Source organism: Elgaria multicarinata, chromosome 5 (genome assembly GCF_023053635.1).
Source record: "Elgaria multicarinata webbii isolate HBS135686 ecotype San Diego chromosome 5, rElgMul1.1.pri, whole genome shotgun sequence".
NCBI classification, from domain to species: domain Eukaryota; kingdom Metazoa; phylum Chordata; class Lepidosauria; order Squamata; family Anguidae; genus Elgaria; species Elgaria multicarinata.
In genome coordinates this window covers 127,794,752-127,817,494 of record NC_086175.1, presented here as the reverse complement: position 1 = coordinate 127,817,494, position 22,743 = coordinate 127,794,752, and the positions used below count along the sequence as shown (strand labels likewise).

General features: G+C 45.3%; 1 protein-coding gene across 8 annotated transcripts in view; it reads right to left on the bottom strand.

Moving 5' to 3' along the window:
- Nucleotides 1-22,743, bottom strand: part of DLG2 (discs large MAGUK scaffold protein 2) — a 1,258,440-nt gene that overhangs the window by 78,005 nt on the left and 1,157,692 nt on the right. For all 8 annotated transcript variants that reach the window (XM_063127200.1, XM_063127202.1, XM_063127201.1 and 5 more), the window contains 2 exons: nucleotides 19,478-19,654; nucleotides 7,343-7,418 (listed from right to left, as the gene is read on the bottom strand). In XM_063127200.1, coding sequence (XP_062983270.1) covers nucleotides 7,343-7,418; nucleotides 19,478-19,654 — 253 coding nt within the window. The remainder of the gene's footprint in view (nucleotides 1-7,342; nucleotides 7,419-19,477; nucleotides 19,655-22,743) is intronic.

The following is a 22,743-nucleotide window of genomic DNA, read 5'->3' as shown; positions in this document are numbered from 1 at the left end:
GATACAGGAGCCCTGTCCTCCTTTTCATATGGTTACCCTAGCTTCTGCCTGCATATCCAGGATGAGGAAGTGTTCAAGGGAATTTGGTCAAAAAGCACCAGAGGAGGCTCTCATCTCTTCCACTATTAGCTCGCCGGCTGCATGCAGAAATGTATTTATTATTTATTTACCATATTTATAAATGATGCAAATGCGCCCCTCGTTCCTCTTTGCACATGTCACACGCTTTTACATGGTAGGTTTTACGCGGAGCCCGAAGGTGCTCTTTCGCAACAGGCAAACAGGAAGAGATTGGTGAGATGAAGAGATTGCCCATGCCAGCTGGCCTCCCCGATGAAGCCATTTCTGAAATGTCACCACCAGTAATGGAATTAGCACCCCTAAGATTGATACTGCTTCAGCAGCGAGGTGCGTGAGGAAGACCGATGGAGGAAATTAAAGGGTAATTAAATTCTCACCAGACTCTGGTTTGTGTGAGGCATCATTAGCAACACAGACAAATGATTCCTTCAGGCTTGGACTATATCACAGAAATGGGCATTTAAGGTGTCATTTGGCTGAAGATTTAGGTACCTCTTAAAACCCAGGAAAAGCCACAAAGGATAGGAATGATTATTTGGAGTGAGATATTCTGATCTTAACTTCTTATATGCTGTTTATCTCTCGGCAGTGCTGTGTTCTATGTCAAATAAAGGATGCCCAACGTCTGTATTTGGGCAAGGGGTTGACAAGCCATTCACAATGGTTCAAACGGCCAAAGAGGATGCTGTCAGAGAAACTAGCATCACCCTGTATGGTGACATCCTTGAATGGTGGGAGCCATTTAGCAGTAAGAACCTAAGAAGAGCCCTGATGCTGGATCAGACCAAGGGTCCATCTAGTCCAGCACTCTGTTCACACAGTGGCCAACTTGACCCTAAGACTCAGTACCATGGCATGTTTCAGTGCTGAACTTCAAGACTGGAACTTGAAAGTAAAGAGGCACATTTCTAGGCATGTGCAAAGGGCATTGCCCTGATAATTTTATAAATTACACCCGGTTTCCACACTCATCTAGATTTAGGAGAGGATGTTCCCAGTCAAAGGGAATGGCTACTAGACAGGATTGAGCTTCAGAACTTCTCTTTATGGAAACAACAGTCTCTTCTCTAAAATTCAGAGGACGGACCAAGACAAATGCAAATAAATTCTACACCCAATATGGGGCTTCCGTTAAATGAAATTATTGGTAACCGAACAGCATTAAAGGGCACTGAAATGCACTGAAGTACTATTTCATGAGCTATCAGCTGGTGCAAAACTGTCAGGGCTACATCTCCGCAGCTCTGAAAATCCCAAAGTCAAAAGAATCCACATGAGGAATTGAAGTTAAAAATAAAAAGAGAATAACCCCCTTTGGAAATAATTTGCTGGGAGGGTCCAACGTTACATCATTAGCTCATCCTGCTCTTTACACATACACACCATCTTGTACAATATCTGCCACAACATTATAAAATGGGGGGGGGAACCCCCTCCTTTCTTAGATTCTTTCTTTCAGTCTTGCTTCCTGTCTGGAGTAATCCTTCTAATCCTTTTAAAACTATTGCAAGACACTGCTAAATCCAGTCCCCGGCCACCATAACTGCTTATTAGAGAAGGAGAAAAACAGTCAGAAAGCTGATTATTTAATGGTGTGCTTAAATAAGGCTAAGATCCCAAAGAACACATGGTTACCTAGTAGTTATTGATAAAAAGGAGAAGGATGCAGGTTTGAGGATGGTTCCCCTGGTCAAAAACCCTTGCATTCCAAGTATCCTAGAGGACATCAACAGATGGAGACCATAATGGCTGGGTTCACACAACACGCTAACCTACCCATGTGGGTTGTTGCTGAACCGTGGGTTGTGTTGTCTGAACTTAGGGTGTTTTCAACAGGATAGGTTGTCATGTTGTTAACCACTCTGAACAATCAACAACAAGCCATGAGTCCTCAAGGTGGCTTGTTTGGGAAAAATAAACCATACTGCATAGTTAACAAGCCACCGTGCGGAAAATGCATTGCATTCAGACGTGATAACCCATCATGCCGAAAACACACTGTGTTCTGACAACATGCTTTCCCACCCTGCAGAAAATGCTCTGGTGTGACATTGGCAACAACACAGTCATTCCCACCATGGCATCGCTTGAAAAAGTGCAGACACATTGGTGGAAATCACTGGCAGATTACTGGAGTTGGGCATAATCAGAGGTTATGTCTTCCTTATGGTTACAGGCATGCTCCACTGAGCATCACATACTGATGAGTTTGGCCACACAAGCCAATGGTATTCAAACAATATATGCATAGCTTAAACATCTCATCTGCTAGACCACCTTTAAGCTACACTCCCAATGGAAGAATTTGTTTACTTATTCACTTCCAAAGATTAACAGATGCCCTTAAAGAATGGACCAGACCTCTTCTGAACACTTGTCAAGACCTTTCAGTTATTGAGGCCTCTATAACCCCATAGATTGACTACTGTAACATGCTCTTTGTGGAGCTACCCTTGAAGGTAGCTGGTGCAGAATGGTGGGTGCAGGGGAGGCCTTACTCAAACCGGGTTTTTTTGCCAACAGTACTGGTTCCTCGTGAGCTCAAAGGGCCCAATTCAAGATGCAAATTCTTAATGTTTAAAGCCTGTCATGGTTGAGTCCTAGGGTGTGTCTACACTATGCTTATATCCAGGGGTCGTCTCCAAGTCGTCCCTATGCATCCCTATGATGCACAGGAGATCCTGGGGGTAACCTGGGACAACTAGGGACTTTTCCCAGGATATCTGGGATCATGGATTTCCCAATATTTCCATGGTCCTGGGTCCATCCCGAGGAGCGTGTGTGCTGTGGCTGCTGCTCCCATGTCATCCCTTTCTCCCCGTGAGTAGTGGGGCTCTTAAAATGGGCACGGAGCTGAACTGGGGCAGTTTGTACCCATCAGGGGTGGGTGGGGGGTACATTTTAAACTTTTTTTAAAAAAAACTTGCATGCGGTTGAGTGCAATTGTGCTCTGTCTCCACTGCAGGAAAAAAAAGGTGGCTGTGATGTCCCTCTTCCCTTCTGGGATGTTGCATGGCTGTCAAGATGCTGGGAGAGGATTGCGGTAAATTTGTGATCCTCCCCCTACCTTGCTCTACACCCTTAGGTGTAGACATGCCCCTAAACTCCCTTAGCGAATGCCTCTCTCTGAGCTCACTTGCCTTGAAAGGCCGCTGAGAGCCCTGTTTCAGGTTCCTTCCATGTGGAGAGTGGCTGAGGCATGGCCTTTCTCAAGAGTTCTGATTGTGTGCCTTTCATTCCGTTCTCATGGGTTTCAGTAAGGCGCAAACGACATGTTGCATTGAGACATGCCACTGTCGGGGTTCGAACCTAAAGCAGCCCAAATATGCTGCAAGTCATAGCAGAGGAAGTTCATGCAGGGAGAGGATACTTCAGCCATTCCTCCCCACAGTCCATTTCCAACTCAAAATCACTCTCCCCAAGCTCAACTACAAGAGGAGGAGGAAGAACAGCTGAAAAGGGCCCTGGGGGAGTGGTTTTAAGCCAATAATAACAACAATAATAACCAAATTTAAGCAGCCCTAGGGTTGGGTCCAGTTTGAAGGGTCTGGGGTAGGAAGTCAGAGGAATCCATCCGGGGGTGAAGTTTGCTGAGCTTTCAACAACTCAGCCCTGTCCCCCACCAATAAAAACCGCCATTTATGCAAATTGGGGCTGAAATTTGCAGGCTTTGTGCTTGTTGTGGCCGTAAAATGTTTAATTTGTGCAAACTGTGTGTTCAATATGCGCAAAACTATGCAATTTGTGCCTGAAAATGGTGCAAATTACAGGCGTGATTTGCACAAATCATGTGCATTGTTGCTGCAACATGTATAGGTGACAATTTTAGAAAGTTGAGTCGGGGCCTCCGGAGAAATCTGTCTAGCCCCCAAGGGCCGAATTTCCCTGTAACGGCCATCCCTAGTCTAGAGTGGCCACCTATGCATCACTCAAAAGGAGGAAATTCATGCCCCCAAAAGAGGGCAGAAGAGGACATGGATTTGCATAAAAATTTCCTATGCTAATAAAAATTACTTATGCACCTAAATGTGTTCAGGTGCACATTTAGAAAGAACTGCTCTCGTTTTAACTGTGATTTGTTCAATCTAAATCCACCAGCCCGCACACTGTCTTGTTTAATTGGATTTTACTGTTTTAAAATTTCATATTGTTTTTAACATATCAATGGTTTAATTTGTTTTAGTACTGTTTATTTATTGTTCTATTTTATATGGATGGTTTTATCTGTATGATGCCCTGAAATCCTTGTGATATAGGGCGGGATATAAATGTTTTAATAAATAAAATACCTGCATATTTGCTCAGTCTGCTGCCCAGGTGCTAACTACTGATGGACAACTTCAAGGCCCCCCATTACTCTCCATTCTTAGGGTGCTTTAACCTTCAACCGGATTTGGGTTGGACAACCCTTCATGCATAGAATGCCTTTAAACAGAGGACTGCCCTTTCACAGTCCTTCAAATAGAGAACTGCATCCTGTAACATAGGCGATATGGCCACCCTAGTGGGCAAAGTGCCTTCTGAAGTCTTCCCTTCTGTCAGGGGCCCTGACGGGCTAATCTGGCTGTGACGGCAGTGGGCAGTACCCAACACTGCTGCACTGCTAGCAAAATCTGAATGCTAGCACAATGGGAAGCCAGTGCTTGCTAGCACAACCAGAAAGTAGCCCTTCCAGAATGAAATAACGTGCCTAGTCCACAGAAGGATTCTCCACTGACGTGCCCCATCCCAGAATCGCTTGTTTGGGTTGGTTTCCAGAGTTGTGCTAAGAAGAAGCACTAGTTTCACATTGTGCTACCGCAGCAATCGGCAACTTTTTTCTTTCTTTTTTTACTGTGGGCATCTTTGGCAATTTGAGAAACTGTCCTGGTCGCCACCACAAAATGGCTGCCAGGGGAGGCGTGGCAAAGGACAAGCAACCTGCCCCAAAGGTAGAGCCCAAGGCAGAAGTGGGGTCTGAACCCTCAACACACCAAACGACTCCTTTGAGACCACAGTTTTCAACACCCCACAGAAAGCTATTTCACAGCAATCCCAGCAGCTGGTAAGAAAAAGCGTTAATTTTTATTTTTAAAGTGTCCAAGGGAGCATTGATGTCTATGGGCACCACTTTGCCTACCCCTTGTTTTCATGAGCACAACGTGTTTAGAACTGACAAAACGCCAGCACTGGATATAATCCAGTGTTCAGAGCAGTGGTGGGCAGCTAGGCCTAACCACCATTTAAATTTCCCACAATTCCACAGGGTGATGCTAGGTCAGGGGCATTGTGGGAAATTAAAAATGGTGGCTAGATACCGCAGCCTGATGCTGCTTAGCATGACAGACTAGAAAAAAAAGGGATGGGGATATGCAGGGCAGGGGTCCCCAACCCCCGGGCCACGGACCGGTCCCGGTCTGTGGCCTGTTAGGAACCGGGCCATGCAGGTGAGCTGCTTTCACCCACCCATCCCCACTCTAGTGTACCTGGGCGCAGGGCGCCATCTCACCTGCCCAGCCGAAGTGAAGCCAGGATGCTGGAGTGGGGAGGGTGGGCTGGGCTTCTCAAAACCATCCCCTCACACACACCCCCGGTCCGTGGAAAAATTGTCTTCCACAAAACCGGTCCCGGGTGCCAAAAAGGTGCCCGCTGGTCCAGGGCATGCATCAGCACTGGGTTGTGCCAGAGCGTTGGGACGTTGGCAGCCACCCAGAGATAACCGGGGTGGGTGGGTGGTGGGTAGGAGGGCGTGATGCTAGACCTACTTTTGCCATTAGCCATTTCCTATTCAGATGCAACCCCCCAGGGCTGTTTGGGATTTAAACAATAAAGTGCCAATAACGACACAAGAACGCTGTTTAATGTGTACTTTCAACTTAACACTAATTTGTACTAAAATGTCTTTCAATAAATATAGGGAAAAATGGATGCTAATTTCTGGCTGCTAGTTGGTTGAGACCGCTGTCTTTCCAACGAATGTCTTGATGTTGTAGAATCATAGAATAGTAGAGCTGGAAGGGGCCTACAAGGCCCTTGAGTCCAACACCCTGCTCAATGCAGGAATCCACCCTAAAGCATCCCTGACAGATGGTTGTCCAACTGCCTCTTGAAGGCCTCTAGTGTAGGAGAGCCCACAAATTCCCTGGGTAATTGGTTCCATTGTTGTACTGCTCTAACAGTCAGGACGTTTTTCCTGAGGTCCATCTGGAATTGGGCTTCCTGTAACTTGAGCCCATTATTCTGTGTCCTGCACTCTGGGGTGATCGAGAATAGATCGTGGCCCTCCTCTGTGGGACAACCTTTCAAGTATTTGAAGAGTGCTATCATGTCTCCCCTCAATCTTCTCTTCCCCAGGCTAAACATGCCCAGCTGTTTCAGTCTCTCCTCATAGGGCTTTGTTTCTAGACCCCTGATCATCCTCGTTGCCTGAAGTGTAGAGCCCAGAACTGGACGCAATACTCAAGATGAGGCATAACCAGTGCTGAATAGAGGGGAACCAGTACCTCACGTGATTTGGAAGCTATACTTCTATTAATGCAGCCCAAAATAGCATTTGCCTTTCTTGCAGCCATATCGCACTGTTGGCTCATATTCAGCTTGTGATCTACAACAATTCCAAGATCCTTCTCATTTGTAGTATTGCTGATCCAAGTATCCCTCATCTTGTAACTGTGCATTTGGTTTCTTTACCCTGAGTGTAGAACTTGGCATTTATCCCTATTAAATTTCATTCTGTAGTTTTCAGCCCAGCACTCCAGCCTATCAAGATCACTTTGAAGTTTGTTTCTGTCTTCCGGGGTATTAGCTATCCCACCCAATTTTGTGTCATCTGCAAATTTGATAAGCGTTGCATGTGTTTATGATTGCTTTATTGTGTGTGTTTTTAAAATGTATACTATGCATATTTTTTTTTAACGTAAGCCATCTTGAGCAATTCCAGGAAAGGCAGACTAAATGTGTTTCAGATACATAAATTGTAGAGCACTAAGCATGTTGTCAGAGCTAAATTAAATAGCAGTCAAGATATTTCTGAGCCAGTACCAGGATAAAACAGAATTTTTTAAAACTGTTCTATGATGCAATGCCCCCTTCTCTATATATATTTAAGGAAACCTCTTTACTTTCATCCTAAAACAATATCATAGTTCAAACCTTTTATTTTCTCTTTTTTGCGGCTTGATCATGTGACCCCCTTCTCATTTTCCTTTCATGCTGGTCAACTTTTAAGTGTACATACATGTAAGATTTCAATCCCCGGCCAGTTAGTTTCACTTTTACATACCCCTTTTGCATCGATCACACCAGGTTTTGAGTTAAATTTCACTGTCTTTAAACGCGCTCTCTCTTTCCTTTCAACCCTGGCGAGAGAAAGAGAGAGACAGAGGGAGAAAATATGTAAAATGATGTGCCACTGTTTATTCATGATTAATACTTGTTAGATACCTATACAAGCCCCCCCAGGTGTTGCACAAAATTATTTAAGAATATAACAATAATACAATAAACAATCCAACAATTAATTTTGGAAATCCTAAATATAAACACCAAAATAAACAGATACCTACATGGTAAACCAAAATAGAAATTGCAGAAGCTAAAACCATCAACAATGCCACAGGGACAAAATGGTAAGCCCTTACAAGGCCTAGGAGGACAAATACACATTTTGGTGGACTTCTCCAGGGAGTGCATTCCATAATCGGGGGTGGGGGGTGCTGAAAAGTGTATCTCTCCCCCTGGCCTTATCCATACCCTTAGGCCTTCCGGGATGGGGTTGGGTGCGGGGTTGATCCCAGGCTTGCCTGCCTCTGGGATCGTCCCCCTGCATCTAAACGCCAGTGCATCATCCCGGAACTGAAGAGGGATGTTCCGGTGTAAAAATTTTGGTTTTTAAATGGAGGCGACATTGAGCAATTGTGCGGGTGTGATCCTGCACCAGAAATAAATAGTTTAAACAAACAGACAAACAAACAAACAACACTTTAAAACTCAGCACCCCAATACTCCGAGAGCCATTCTGGGGATGGCGAAAATGCTGCCCACCATCCCCTGATGGGCATGGAGCGCCCCTGCACAGCTCCATGCCCGTCTGAAGAGCCCCGCTACTCGCGGGGAGGGAGGACCCAGGAGCGGCTGCCACACCATCCAGGGTTGCTCCGGGACCGCAGGAAAAATCAGGAAAACTGTGGTCCCAGTTATCCTGGGATAACTGAGAGTTCATCCCCAGTTGATCCTGGTATCCCCATTTGGATGCACAGGAATGACGTCAAGCTGACCCCGGGATAACTGTCTGGTGTAGATCAGGCCTCTCTCTCTCTCTCTCTCTCTCTCTCTCTCTCTCTCTCTCTCTCTCTCTCGGCCAGCCTCCAAAGTTAAGAATGAGGGGTCAATCAAAGGAGAGCATTTGCACACATACATATATATGAGAGGAGGTGTTCTGTCAGGTTCCAATGTCCAAGCTGTGCAGCAAATTAAAGATCAAAAATAGCACTTCGAATTGGGTCTGGAAACTAATTGGAAGCCAACGCAGGTGAGAAAATAGCAGTATACCATGCCAGTTATAACATTTGTGCACTAACCTGAGAACTTTCATTAACCCTCAGGGCACTTTATATGTGTATCTACGAAGAGGGGCATATCAGCACACCCTCATGACAGATTCCTGGGTAAACTCGATCCAGTGTAGACAATGCACAAACTAGGGTTGGGTCTCCGATGGATTATTATAATATATTTTCACAGGCCATTCAAAGGATCCCTGTGCCATCAGAGCTGCGTATGTTCCAGGAATAGCAGATCCCCCCCTCCCAAACACACTAAGGCCACAGCTAGACCTAAGGTTTATCCTGGGATCATCCAGGGTTCGCCCCTGCCTGAGCACTGGATCCCCTGTGTGTCACCCAGGGCCTTGCTAGACCTACCGGATAATCCGGCCGGGAGTCGGGGCGACGGCGCGCTACAGCTCGTGTGTGCCGTCGCCCTTTTCCAGACGTAACACGCGACGGGGCAAGGGAAAGCCCCATCGCATCCGACATTTTAAAAAAATCTTAAAGGGGCATGTGCACAGGAGCACACCGCTGGAAAAGGTAGGTTTAAAAATAAATAAACATAGGGTCCCCTGCTCCCCCTGCCCCTGATTTCCCCCCCACAATGCCTGATGCACCCCCTGCCCGCTCGCTCGCCCATCCTCCCCCCGTCCTCCATGCCTTGTCCCCCGTCCTTCTTCCCCCCATCCCCGATGCCTTGTTCCCTGTTCTTCTTTTCTCCCTGTCCGCCATGCCCGTGCCTGTGCCCGTGCCCATTCTTCTCCCCCCCCTCTCTCCTGCCGGGTCCAGCCTTTCCCCCGGCCCCTATCTCCCCTCCCGTGATTCCCCCCCCCGGCCCAATGGGCACAGCGCTCCTATGAGCGCTGTGCCCAGTCCGTGGCTTCTCCTGGCTACTCGCAGGAAGCGAGCAGCCTGGAAAAGCCACGGAAGTCTCTTTGTGGAGAGCCCTGACATTGGAGCTGCCAAGGTATCAAAACACTAGCAGGACCTTGTTGTTTATTCGTTCAGTTGCTTCCGACTCTTCGTGACTTCATGGACCAGCCCACGCCAGAGCTTTCTGTCGGCTGTCGCCACCCCCAGCTCCCCCAAGGTCAAGTCTGTCACCTGCAGAATATCATCCATCCATCTTGCCCTTGGTCGGCCCCTCTTCCTTTTGCCTTCCACTTTCCCTAGCATCAGCCTCTTCTCCAGGGTATTCTGTCTTCTCATTATGTGGCCAAAGTACTTCAGTTTTGCCTTTAGTATCATTCCCTCAAGTGAGCAGTCTGGCTTTATTTCCTGGAGTATGGACTGGTTTGATCTTCTTGCAGTCCAAGGTACTCTCAGAATTTTCCTCCAACACCACAGTTCAAAAGCATCTATCTTCCTTCGCTCAGCCTTCCTTATGGTCCAGCTCTCGCAGGACCTACGCTACTGCTTTAAAGCACTTTAAAGCGCTTTATAACAGTTTTGATAACTGCTGGGGCCCAGGACACACTCCATATACAGTTGTCAAAATAGTTATAAAGCACTTTAAAGCAGATTGGGCGACTGGCTGGTGTCAGCAGCAAGTCCCCTCCCGCCCCGGTTTCATTTTCTCTCTCTCTCCCCTGAACATTTTTCTTCTCACGGGCATCCATTGTTGGGAAATTATCTACACCAGCTACAGGTCTGCTGTAGTTCTCCCCCAGATTTCGGGGCTGTGCTTCAAACCTTGGTGGATCCAAATCCTCCCCCAGCACTCCCAGGGAATGCCCCCCCCCCAAGCTCTCTGCATTTCCCCCTCTCTGAGCCTGGAGAGTTATGGGATGTGGAAGTTTCTGCAGAGGCTGAAAGTGGAGTTACGAATTCTGATTTCCCCTCATGAGGTCCAGCCTCTCTTTCCACCCTTGGACGGGGAGATCCAATCGATCATGTGACCCACCCACCCCGGAACGCCCTCTGAAGGACCACAGGATTGCACCCAAAATAAATATTAAACCAAAGACACAGCAGAGGTTGAACAGGTGGAGCATTTCAGGAGAAACCCAACATCTGACAGCTTCTTTTGAAGGATACTTAAGGATGGTTTTGTGAGGTGGGCTGTGGGTGTGGGGTTTTTTTGGTCCACAGGAGCTGGTGTGAAAAGACCATGGGTTAATTCTCTGGGAACAAAACGATTGGGAGAGCATTCCCTCCAAGAAGCAGTAAAAAAAAGACTTCTGTTTCGATGTTGCTTGTTTTTAACGTTGCCAGCTGCAACACGCCAAGCTCAGGTTACTATAGTTACAGATGAACTTTGGAATAAATGATCCCCCCCCCCCCCGAAGCAGAATGATGTACATATGGAAACGGCTGAAACGCATATTCTATGTGCGATCTTTCAGCCACAGGAAAAAAGTCTTAATTTTAAATTCACTGATGAAACTCTATATTAGAAAGGAAGGTCGGGGGAGGGGATGGAGGGAAATCAAGACTTGAGGCTGTGTAATCTCCTAAATGGAAAAAGCGGTGCTGTCTCTGAGAGAGAGAGAGAGAGAGAGAGAGAGAGAGAGAGAGAGAATTAGCTCCCAGCTAATACGACTTCTAAAATTATTATTATTACTATTACTTTGTTTTCTCTCTCTCTCTGCTCATCCCTGGATGCTGCTTCATGTTATTTGACCACTAATTCATTGCATGCAAACTAAAACTGGTTGATGTTTAAAAATGGCTCCAGACTGAGCTTCCAGGTTATGGTAACCCAGCCATGTGCAGGATGAATGCACCGAGGGCACTTGGTGGGCTATGGTGTAAAAAGAATGCTGTACTAAATCATAGAATCATAGAATAGCAGAGTTGGAAGGGGCCTACAAGGCCATCGAGTCCAACCCCCTGCTCAATGCAGGAATCCACCCTAAAGCATCCCCGACAGATGGTTGTCCAGCTGCCTCTTGAAGGCCTCTAGTGTGGGAGAGCTCACAACCTCACCAGGCAACTGATTCCATTGTCGTACTGCTCTAACAGTCAGGAAATTTTTCTTTATGTCCAGCTGGAATCTGGCTTCCTTTAACTTGAGCCTGTTATTCCGTGTCCTGCACTCTGGGAGGATCGAGAAGAGATCCTGGTCCTCTTCTGTGTGACAACCTTTTAAGTATTTGAAGAGTGCTATCATGTCTCCCCTCCATCTTCTCTTCTCCAGGCTAAACATGCCCAGTTCTTTCAAATAAGCTGTTGGTCTGATTGAATGTGTTGCCTTTTCAGCCTCCATTATAGTTTGCTGGTAAATTTTGGTGGCAAATCACAGTTTTTTGGGTTATTTTTTACTGCCATTCCACCAAATTTTGCCAGTTTGGCAGTGGCAACAACCGCAGCAGGAGTGTGTCTCATGAGAGAGGAGGGGGAATTGCCCCCCTAGGGTGACCATATGAAAAGGAGGACAGAAACCCTGTATCTTTAACAGTTGTATAAAAATGGGAATTTCAGCAGGTGTTATTTGCATGCATGCAGCACCTGGTGAAATGCCCTCCCCATCACAACAGTTATTTATTTATTTATTTATTTAAAACATTTATATCTCGCCCCATATCATTAAGATCTCAGAGCAGCATACAGATAAAAGCATACAGTATAAAACAATAAATATGTACAGTTAAAAATAAATTAAACCATGAACCAAGTTAAAACAATATATAATTTAAAAGCAGTAAAAGCAGTTAAAACAATGTACCAGTGAGTTTAACCATTAAAGGCTTAAAGCTGCAGGAACCTTGCCTATTTTCATATCTGGTCAAGAGGGCAGGGCTCCTGCAGCTTTATCTGTTATGACGAAGAGGGAATTTCACCAGGTGCTGCATGCATACCAATGACCCCTGCTGAAATTCATTTTCATAATGTGCTGCTTTTAATAATGTATTAGTTTTAAACATTTTAATTAGTTATACGTATTCTATGGTGTTTGCATTTGCGTTGTACCCTGCCGCGATCCAGAGGGAGAGGCGGGTAACAATTTTATTTATTTATTTATTTATTTATTACATTTCTATACCACCCAATAGCCGGAGCTCTCTGGGTAGTTCACAAAAATTAAAACCATTCAAAGTATAAAATAGGGTGACCATATTTGGGAAACCAAAAAAGAGGACACCTAGTGTGTGTGTGGGGAAGCAGCTTTCTGAGTCCTGCAGAAAGTACGTTATTCCCCCGCCACCTTAATGAACCCGATTGGAGTGGAGGAGGGGAAAGGATTTCATTCTGCACCACCACCATCCACTCCAATTGGGGCCTTTTCTATAATGTCCACGAATGACCCACTTTCCCCTTTAAGACCTCAATTGGAGCTCGGGGTGGGGGAATGATGTGCCTCAAGAAAGCATGTCATTCCCTCCTGCCATGCTAATGGCAACCTTAAAGGGGAAGGTGTGTCATTCCAGGACATTATTGAAAATTATAGAAAATCCCCCCTGACACCATGGAAAGAACAAAAACCAGGACAAATCCGGGGAAATCCTGACAGTTGATCACCCTAGTATAAAACAAGAGTATAAAACCATAATATAAAATACAATATAAAAGCTCAACCAGATAAAAACAGCAGCAATGCAAAATTACAAATTTAAAACACCAAGTTAAAATTTATTTATAGACTGTTAAAATGCTGGGAGAATAAAAAGGTCAATTTATCATTATTATTATTAATATTATTATTGATACAGGAGCCCTGTCCTCCTTTCCATATGGTCACCCTATCCTGGATACCCCCCACCTCAAAGTTGCCAACTCCTGCCTTATGTTAGTAGGCCCCTTGGTGCCATTTTAAATTTTCCACAATGCCCCGGAGAACCCAACATAGCATCATTCAGGGGCATGGTGAGAACTTGAAATGGCAACCCCCAATGGATGTGTGTCTATGTGCCATTTTAAATAAATTCCCAGGATGTCCTGGAATGGTACTAAGTTGTTTTGTAGAAGCCCACAGCTAGGGTCAATGGCAGACCCGTTTGGAGTGCATGGCCCCAGCAGCTGACCCTTCCAGTTCTCCGTCTAACACACTGCTTCTAGATGGATCAAGTTTTAAAAATCTTTCTGTTTTCCCCTCTTCTATTCAAATGCCAGAAGTGTACAGAGGGAAACGTCCTTCATGAATAATTTTCAAGGGCAAGGAACCAGCAGTCTTGCCCACTGCAAACCCCCCTCTGGACACAAAAGTCATGTTACATCTTGTTATTCTGCCTGGCTTGTTAGTAGGACATGTGTATCCACTTGACTGGGTTTCCCTTTTAGACGGGGAAAACACTAAGCAAGATAACTTTTTCAACATCCCTCAAGATTTTAATCCTCGGCTTTTAACGTAAGAACGGGTTTGTTAGCTTTATCTGAAGCGAGGGCTTTGAGCGCGCTTCCTCACGCAAAGGGGAAAAGATAAAGATACGGCATGAATTGATACGCACAAATGTGACCCTCTCCCGATTTATTCCTCCCCTCTTGGAAATGCCAGAAACATCTTCACAGTCAGAATAATAATGTCCAAGAAAACCACACTTCCGAAACATCTCTGAACGTTATTGTATTTCCTATCAGCAAGATTTGCTTTAACCTCAGATGAACTTGGAGTTTTATTTTAAACTTAGAAGTGTATTTTCTTTTTCGTGAAGGTAACTCTCTTGGACTCAGCATGGGAGTGTAGTTAGTTTGCCATATGTATTATTAACTCCTTAATATGGTTAGGGGAAGCTTCCCCTGTCCCTGCATAGTGCTTTTCACAGGGACAGTTGTTCTTGCCTTTTTTGATTAGCAAACCTCTGAGCCAATCTATTAATTAATTAATTAATTAATTAACTCTTTCAAAGTCCCTGTACACTTTCTGCCAATGCACTCCAGGTAGTGAACAATTTAATACAATGGCATACCAAGCAAAAGACACAATACCAAAAAAAAGAAGAGGAAATCAGAGGAAAAAAGGAAAAAGGCAAATAAAGGAACCAACTCTTGCATAACAGTACCAGGATAACTGAGCACTGCTGGAGACAGTTATGGGAGGAAAGAAGAGCTAAATGGCAGAAGATCCCAGCTGAGCCACCAGACAGGGCTTTATTTTACCACCTCTCCCACAGATGTAGGTGGAGTGGCTACTGATGGAGGCAGTTCTGTGAGGGGAGGAGCCAAATGGCAGGACATCCCAGCTGAGCCACCAGACGGGGCTTCATTTTACCACCTTCCCTCAGATGCAGGTGGAATGGCTACTGATGGAGGCAGTTCCATGAGGGGAGGAGCCAAATGGCAGGAGATCCCAGCTGAGCCACCAGACGGGCTCCATTTTACCACCTCTCCCTCAGATGCAGGTGGAGTGGCTACTGATGGAGGCAGTTCTGTGAGGGGAGGAGCCAAATGGCAGGACATCCCAGCTGAGCCACCAGACGGGGCTTCATTTTACCACCTTCCCTCAGATACAGGTGGAACGGCTAATGACGGAGGCAGTTCCATGAGGGGAGGAGCCAAATAGCAGGAGATTCCAGCTGAGCCACCAGATGGGGCTTCATTTTACCACCTCTCCCTCTGTTGCTGGTGGAATGGCTACTGATGGAGGCAGTTCTGTGAGGGGAGGAGCCAAATGGCAATTGATTCCAGTTGAGCTCAGGGAGGGGGAGTTTCTCCTTCCTCTCTCCCAGATGCAGCCAGGTGCAATGGTAACTAATAATTACAGTCCTTGAAGGGCAGAAACCAAGTTATATACTTCTGCTAAAGGGCAGGAAGACAGGACAAAGGAAGAGAGTGTGCTGCATTTGCATTCAGGTTTAATCTGGGTCAGGACTAAAACTGCTAACTTTTAAATTAAAGTATTCCTCCCCCACACCTCATATACTGGCAAAGTCTGAGAGGTCAGGGGCAGAACCGAAGCAGAAACTGGCTGAACGTGGACTCCAGAGGAATCAGCGATAAATCACTGTGCTATATTAACATGACATGTAGCATCCTTAATCACAGGCTTGTTTTAATTAAGGAAGCATATATTAGAAGTTAAGGATGTCAGAGAAAGCTGAAATGGATTCCAATGATTTTGGATTTGTAGGAATTTCACTTGTGGGATCTATAGCAGACCGGTATCTTCTGAATCGCATGGATTCTATGGACTTGCAGGCCTTTTTTTTTTTTTACTGTCTGAAATTATATCCAAATTTAGATGTACAAAACTATGGAAGTTACTGGAAAATACACTAATATGTGTGCCTTTAACGCCCCCCCCCCCATTTTATACATCTTCAAACTCTTTTCAGCCTCTGCTGTGTAGCGCCCATTCTTTGTGCGCTCTGCTCATTGATTTTACACTGAGCTAAGTAAATGTGCAAAATGTTATGTGCCAGTGGAAGTTATGTAAACTACGGCAGACTTTTATTTTTTTTAGCAGACTTTTCTAAAGGTTGTGGGAGCGGGAAATATACTTCCATCAAATAGCAGACGACGGGGCAAAAGACGCCTGACTATCCACAAAATACAGATGGAATGGATTAAACAAAATCTGTAGGTCCCTAATTAGAAGACATCCCCTTGTGAGAATATTGGTGGGGTGGCACTGGCACCATTGTTCAGCATCTTTGGGCATCTGTTGAAGGCCTTATCCGAGGGTGGGGGTTTAGCTTTGCTGCCCCTCTCTCTCTCTCTCTCTCTCTCTCTCTCTCTCTCTCTCTCTCTCTGTAGGGCTGATTGGCCCCAGAAGGAGAAGCAACCTCAGTAACCATCGATTATCAAAGGAGACGATCACCTTGCTAGGAGTAGTTCTGCAGACATCTCTTATCAACCCCCGGAGGAAGGCCTTTGAAAGAACACAGGCCGAAGTGCGTCAGGCTTTGAAATAAACTATTTAAAGCACCCTGAGAACCTGTTTCTCCCCATTTTTCTGTCCTGACCTGGATGCTCTGCACTTTTTGGTTTTTTGCAGCTGAATAGGAAACAGCAGGAAGGAACAGATGAAGAGGACGAAGAGGAGGAGGACCTACTTAGGACAGCAGGTCCACTGAAAACCAGGACACATCACTGCTATGGGGACATGTGGATAATGTGCAACTAGATCTGAGTTCTAAGTCTCCACTCGGCCATGGAAACCCACTGGGTGACTTTGGGCCAGTCACAGACTCTCAGCCCAGCCTACCTCACCGGGTTGTAGTGAGGATAAAATGGAGGAGGGTTATGTACGCCACCTTCGGTTCCTTGGAGGGAAAAAGGCAGGATATAAATGAAATAAATAAAATAAATAAACATCCAAGGGAGACTTTATCCATGTGCAGCACAAATGTAGAAGAACACAAAAGATCTGGAAATGATAACCGAGGCAAATCAAGAATGTCCACAAGACTTTGGAAAGAGAAAGCTGAACTGGCAAAGAGAGTTGGGGAATTCAAGGTTTGGAAGACAATCGGAATGGTTAACATCACGGCTTTGAAGAAATTGCCCACTGGCCAAAATGGCCCTGATTGTCCCACCACCCTGTTCAAGGGCGGCAAAATGGGGAGGGCATTTTTGGCTATTTTTGTGGGCAGGAGGAATTGGTGAATCTTTTCAGTGTCATGATGGCAGTGCTGCTTTCCTCCTCATCCTCCTTTTTAACTGTGGCAAGTACATTCTCCCTCTTTCTGCTATGCTTCCAGCCACCATCTTCCTTCCCCAGAAGTTGATGGCTGCACTGAGAGAGAGACACACGGAGAGAGAGAGAGAGAGACTGCATGGGCATGCATGGATTCCCCCCCTCCTTTTAAATGAAGATGGAAAGCTTCCCACCTCTTGAAATGAATTCCCACCCACAAACAGGGATGGACAAATCTGTCAACGTCAGTTTCTCATTTTCCCTGTCTTAAACTGGGTTCATCCTGAATTTTGAGAATTTCTCCAGTCTCAGAATTTTGTTTTTTCTTTAAAGTTTGCATGAAAATGCATAAGCATTATTGCGCAAACTCCTCCCAATATCTGCATTTTTGTGTGTTTGTTTGTCTAATATGCGCATTCTTCTTTGCAAGCAGTTGTTTGCGAATATGATTTTCTCGAATATATGCATTTTCATATGTTTTGACTAGAGCGTTCCATTGCAAAATTTAGAAAAGCACAAATTTTCAGTTTTAGTTCTTATAGTGGTTCAACAGTGCAAAAATCTGGTTAAGCTCACATTGGCCCTGTTCAGACAACACACTAAATCATGCTGCTTAAACACAAAATGGTTACCAGAATGCATTGACCTTAATGCATTTCACTAATCCTTTTGTGGTTAAGCAGCGTGGTTTAGCGTGTTGTCTGAACCGGGCCATTAAAATGTGAACTGAATAAATTCCTTCCCATTCTCGATCAACAAAAGCTTGCCCTGATTTCAGTGGTTATTTCAGGGCTGAAATGCTTGATCGAACTATGTGAGCCAAGGGCTTTATGATAATGTCTTGTCAACAAAAGAGTCATGGTTGCCAGTTGTTAAACATATCACTGTGTGATATTCTCCTGGATATAAAACAACCCCATAGATCTATTTAGTATAGCCTTGTGATAAAGACTGATGGAGAAGCGTGGATCTCATCCGTATACTTTTGAACATTTTCATGGAAGTTTTCATGTAATGTTAGTACAAAAGAACCAGTGTGGTGTAGTGGCTAAGGTGTTGAACTGGCAGTTGAGAGATCCAGGTTCTAAGCCCCACTCAGCCATGGAAACCCACTGGGTGACTTTGGGCCAGTCACAGACTATCAGCCCAACCTACCTCACAGGGTTGTTGTTGTGAGGATAACAGGGGCCTTAGCTAGACCTACCTGTTAGTCCGTGACGGAGGGGTGAAGATCTTTCGATGGTTTTATTGTGAGATTCCCCCCTCAGTTTACACACGGCACGCGGCGACTTCAGATGGAGAGGCGTACCACCCACCATTTCTTATTTTTTTCTTAAAGAGGCAGCAGCGCACGAATGCTCATGCGCAAAAGGTAAGGATTTTTTTAAAAAAAAATAATTTAATTTCCCTGCTCCCCCCATTCCACCCCCGATGGGTACAGTGCTCCTGAGGAGCTCTGCACCCTGTGCGCGGGTCCCGGCTCCTCGCAGGGAACCATGGGGAGCCAGGACAAACCGCGGTGCCTGTCCACACGTTCCACGGTCTTGGGCTCAGCCTGAGACCTCGGAAAAACCGGGCCTAAAGGGGAGGGCGAGATCCCGGGGCAAGGGAGGGATCATCCCTCCCTGATCCTGGGATACCCTGTGCGTCATGTGGACACACAGGGACGATCCCGGGGTATGTTTCGTATCCCAAGAGAGACCTGGGAATGTGAACTAATAATATGGAACAGACACACACACACACACTGGCAGCCCATGCAGGCAGTGTAAATATGGAACAGAATGAAGAAAAAAAGATGGAGCTGGAGGAGAAACGAGTAATCACATCTAGAGGAAGAATTGTGAGAAAACCTCTAAGATTTGGGTACAAAAATTGAAAAAATTGAAAAAAGGAACGATGTAATGATTGTGTGCTGATTGGGTTAATTGACTTGAGTGAGTGTTCTAGCGATTTGTATAAATGCATTCACCTGACATGGGAGAGGCAGTTTTTGTATGTATCGTGACTCACTTGAAATAAAGGTTATTCTTCGTATGCTGGCTGCAGGAAGTTCTTCAGATATATGAAACCATAAATACTACATGCGTCATGTGGACACACAGGGACGATCCCGGGGATCACCCCGGGATTTCACCCATTCTAGCTATGGCCATGGAGAAGAGGAGGATTATGTACGCCGCCTTGGGTTCCTTGGAGGAAAAAAGGCGGGATATAAATGTAATAAATAAATAAATACAAATAAAATAAATACAACATTAGAAAATAATAATCTCACAACAAATGCTTGGCCACAGCAACATATACTGTGTGTGTGTGTGTGTGTGTGTGTGTGTGTGTGAACTGGGCACAATACCTCCTTTTGCTGGGTATAACTCCCATCTCTTCACTGTCTCCCTCCAGCATCACCCTTCTCGCCTGCCACCATTCATCATCGGATGCGTTGATCACATGCAGGATGTCTCCATACTTGAAGCTGAGTCCTTGGCTAGGGAGGCCGCTGTCCTTGCCTTTGTCATAGTCAAACATGGCTCTGGCAGAAGGAAAGAGAGACACAAACAAGAGTTGATGATCCCTGATCGTGACAGCGCTTACGCACCCACCACCTTCTTTATTCAGTGACCTTACCTTTAATCACATTTTAAAGCAAACCTCTTTCAGGGAAGATCTGACTTAAGCTGTCGGCAGAAAAAGAAGCATTCCTCCGTCCCCACACCCCATCTGGGAAAGAACATGTATCTGCACGAGGCTGACTATTTTTTTTTTAAAAAAAGATTTGCCCATAAAGGATATCCTGTCTCTAAAAAGGAACTCATTCCATGAAGTCTCTGGATCTCTCTTCTAAACATATATACAGCGAGCAAGGGGGAGGAGATTTTGGGTGGTGGGTGCCACAATGCCTCCGTGGGACCCACTGGGTGCTGCTCCCTGCTACTGAACCACTGAATTGGCGGTCTAAATTTGGTGGCATGGTGGCAAGAAAGAAATGGTGATTGAAATCCCTACAAAAATACACGGTGTTCAGAAGTCAAACTGTGCACATGGGAGGCTCCTGGGAGCTCGTTCGGCCAGGTGGGAAATTGCCCACTTCTGGAAAAGCGACAGACCTTTTGACCATCAACGCCGGTTTGATAAGATTTGGAAACAAGCTTTAAGTGATAAGTTGACTCAACATAGCAGGTTAGCAAGAAGGGAAATAACGTCAGACACATTTTTGGGAAACTGGTTGGACTTTTTCTCATTTATTAATATGAATCCTGGCGAACCTAGACCTCCAATGACTCAGGAATCCTTTTGGTCAGAGGTTCTAACTTAACCTGCATCTTTTTCGGTACTAGAAAGTATAGATTTGTTTAAGATTTCTATATTTACTAAGTGCTTATTGAAGGTATGAACACCCATGCTTTTTTATAGTGGTGCTGTGGGAACATTTGTATTGTTGTTGGGTGTTTTCTTTTACTCTGTGTGTTTATTGTATCTGTCCTTACTTGAAAATCAATAAAAAATAGTATTAAAAAGAATAAGGCACATGGCAAATACAGCAATAGCAGTGATCGGAGTGACTGGGTGCTGTAAAAGTCCTGGGGCCTTTGATGCTCAACTCTGAGAAACAGAGACAATATTGTACTTTGTTTCTAATTTAGGAAGGTATTTTCCCTCTATGTCTTCTTAGCAGGCAAGTCCCCAACATGTATTGATTGATTGATTGCATTTTTATACCGCCCAATAGCTGAAGCTCTCTGGGCGGTTTACAAAAATTAAAACCATAAAAACCATTCAAAATATAAAACAAACAGTATAAAAGCATAATATAAAATACAATATAATGACACAACCAGGATAAAATCAAGCAACAATGCAGAAATTAATACAGATTTAAAATACAAACTTTAAACAGCAAAGTTAAAATTAAATTGCTTAACTGTTAAAAAGCTGAGAAAATAAAAAGGTCTTTACCTAGCATCTAAAAGAGTACAGTGTAGGCGCCAGGCGAACATCTTTAGGGAGCTCATTCCACAGCCAGGGTGCCACAGCAGAGAAGGCCCTCCTCCAGGTAGCCACCTGCCTCACTTCCTTTGTCAGGGGCTCACGGATAGAATCATAGAATAGCAGAGTTGGAAGGGGCCTACAAGGCCATCAAGTCCAACCCCCTGCTCAATGCAGGAATCCACCCTAAAGCATCCCTGACAGATGCTTGTCCGGAGAAGGACCCCTGAGAATGAGGTACGTATGGGAGGAGGCGTTCCTTCAGACAGCCTGGACCCAAGCCGTTTAGGGCTTTGAATGTTAATACCAGCGTTTTGAATCAGTCCCAGAACTGGATAGCATGCGGACAGCACACAGGTGGGGCTGGAAAGGGAGTCAGGGTGGTGCCAGTATGTCTGCCCACCTCTCTCTCTCTCCACACAATCTTAATTGCATGGAGGGAACACTGCCTGAATGGGGCAGTTGTTAATGGCTCTCCTGAATGAGATCTACACCTCATGTCATATTGATACAGTCCTATCGCGGTGATGCTACAGCCCTCTTGTGCATTTATAATTCATAGCAGACACAATGACATCTTTGCAGTATTTTAGAAGATACAGAATAAAAAGCAGGAAATCTTCTGATATAAAAATACAACAGTGCAAGGCTTATTACTAGAGATCTACCAGACTGATCTTGCTTAAAAAAACACACACCTAAAAACTGAAGCTTGTGCAGCATAGATGTGCAGAAAATTGGCTGAGGCTGATGGGAGTTGGAGTCAGAAGCATCTTGAAGGCGCATGGCTCCAGAAGGCTAGAAAGTAGAATAAGCATATGGGTGGCTCTTATGGCATTCAATTGTTCTCCTACTTCCCAGCAGAGTGCTAATGATTCACACACACAGCGCAACTCTGTAGAGTCACCCATGGGGAGGTGGCTCCCAAGCAGGTATGTGTGTGTGTTTGTGTGTGAGAGAGAGACTCTGGGTATGTCTACACCACAAGGGTGTAGGGGGAGGATCGCGGACTTAATGGCTTCCGCAATCCTCCCTGGGTGTCCAGATGGAGGCGCAACATCCTGGAAGGACATTGCGGCCGCCATTTTTTAAAAAAAATCCGAGAGAGGAGCGTATGGGCGCTCCAACAAAAAGATAATAATAATTAAAAACCCAATCCCACTTCCCCCTCCCCCAATGGGCACAGAGCGCCTGAAGAGCTTGGAGCCCTGTGCCCTTTTCCCGCCTCCTTGCATTTACTCGCGAAGAGGTGGGATGAAGCTGGGATGGCCGCCCACACCTCCTGTGGTCTCGGGATGATCCCGAGACTGTGGGAAAAATCAGGCTAAAAGCCATCCCAGTTATCTCGGGGAAATAGAGGGATCGTCACTCCCTGCCACTGGGATCCCCTGTGTGTCATGTGGACGCACAGGGATGATCCTGGGACGATCCCTGGGATAAGGCATGGCGTAGTCATGCCATTATTCTTCTGAAAGCAAAAGGTATGAATATCTTGGCAGCAGAGCAATGTTCTCCAAACGATTACATAAAATTAATCACCATCCAGTGTCATTCAGTCAAACCAAACTCTTACACCATCATTAAGGGTAGGGAAAAACACACACACAGCGGGGTCCTCATGCTAATGAAATGAAC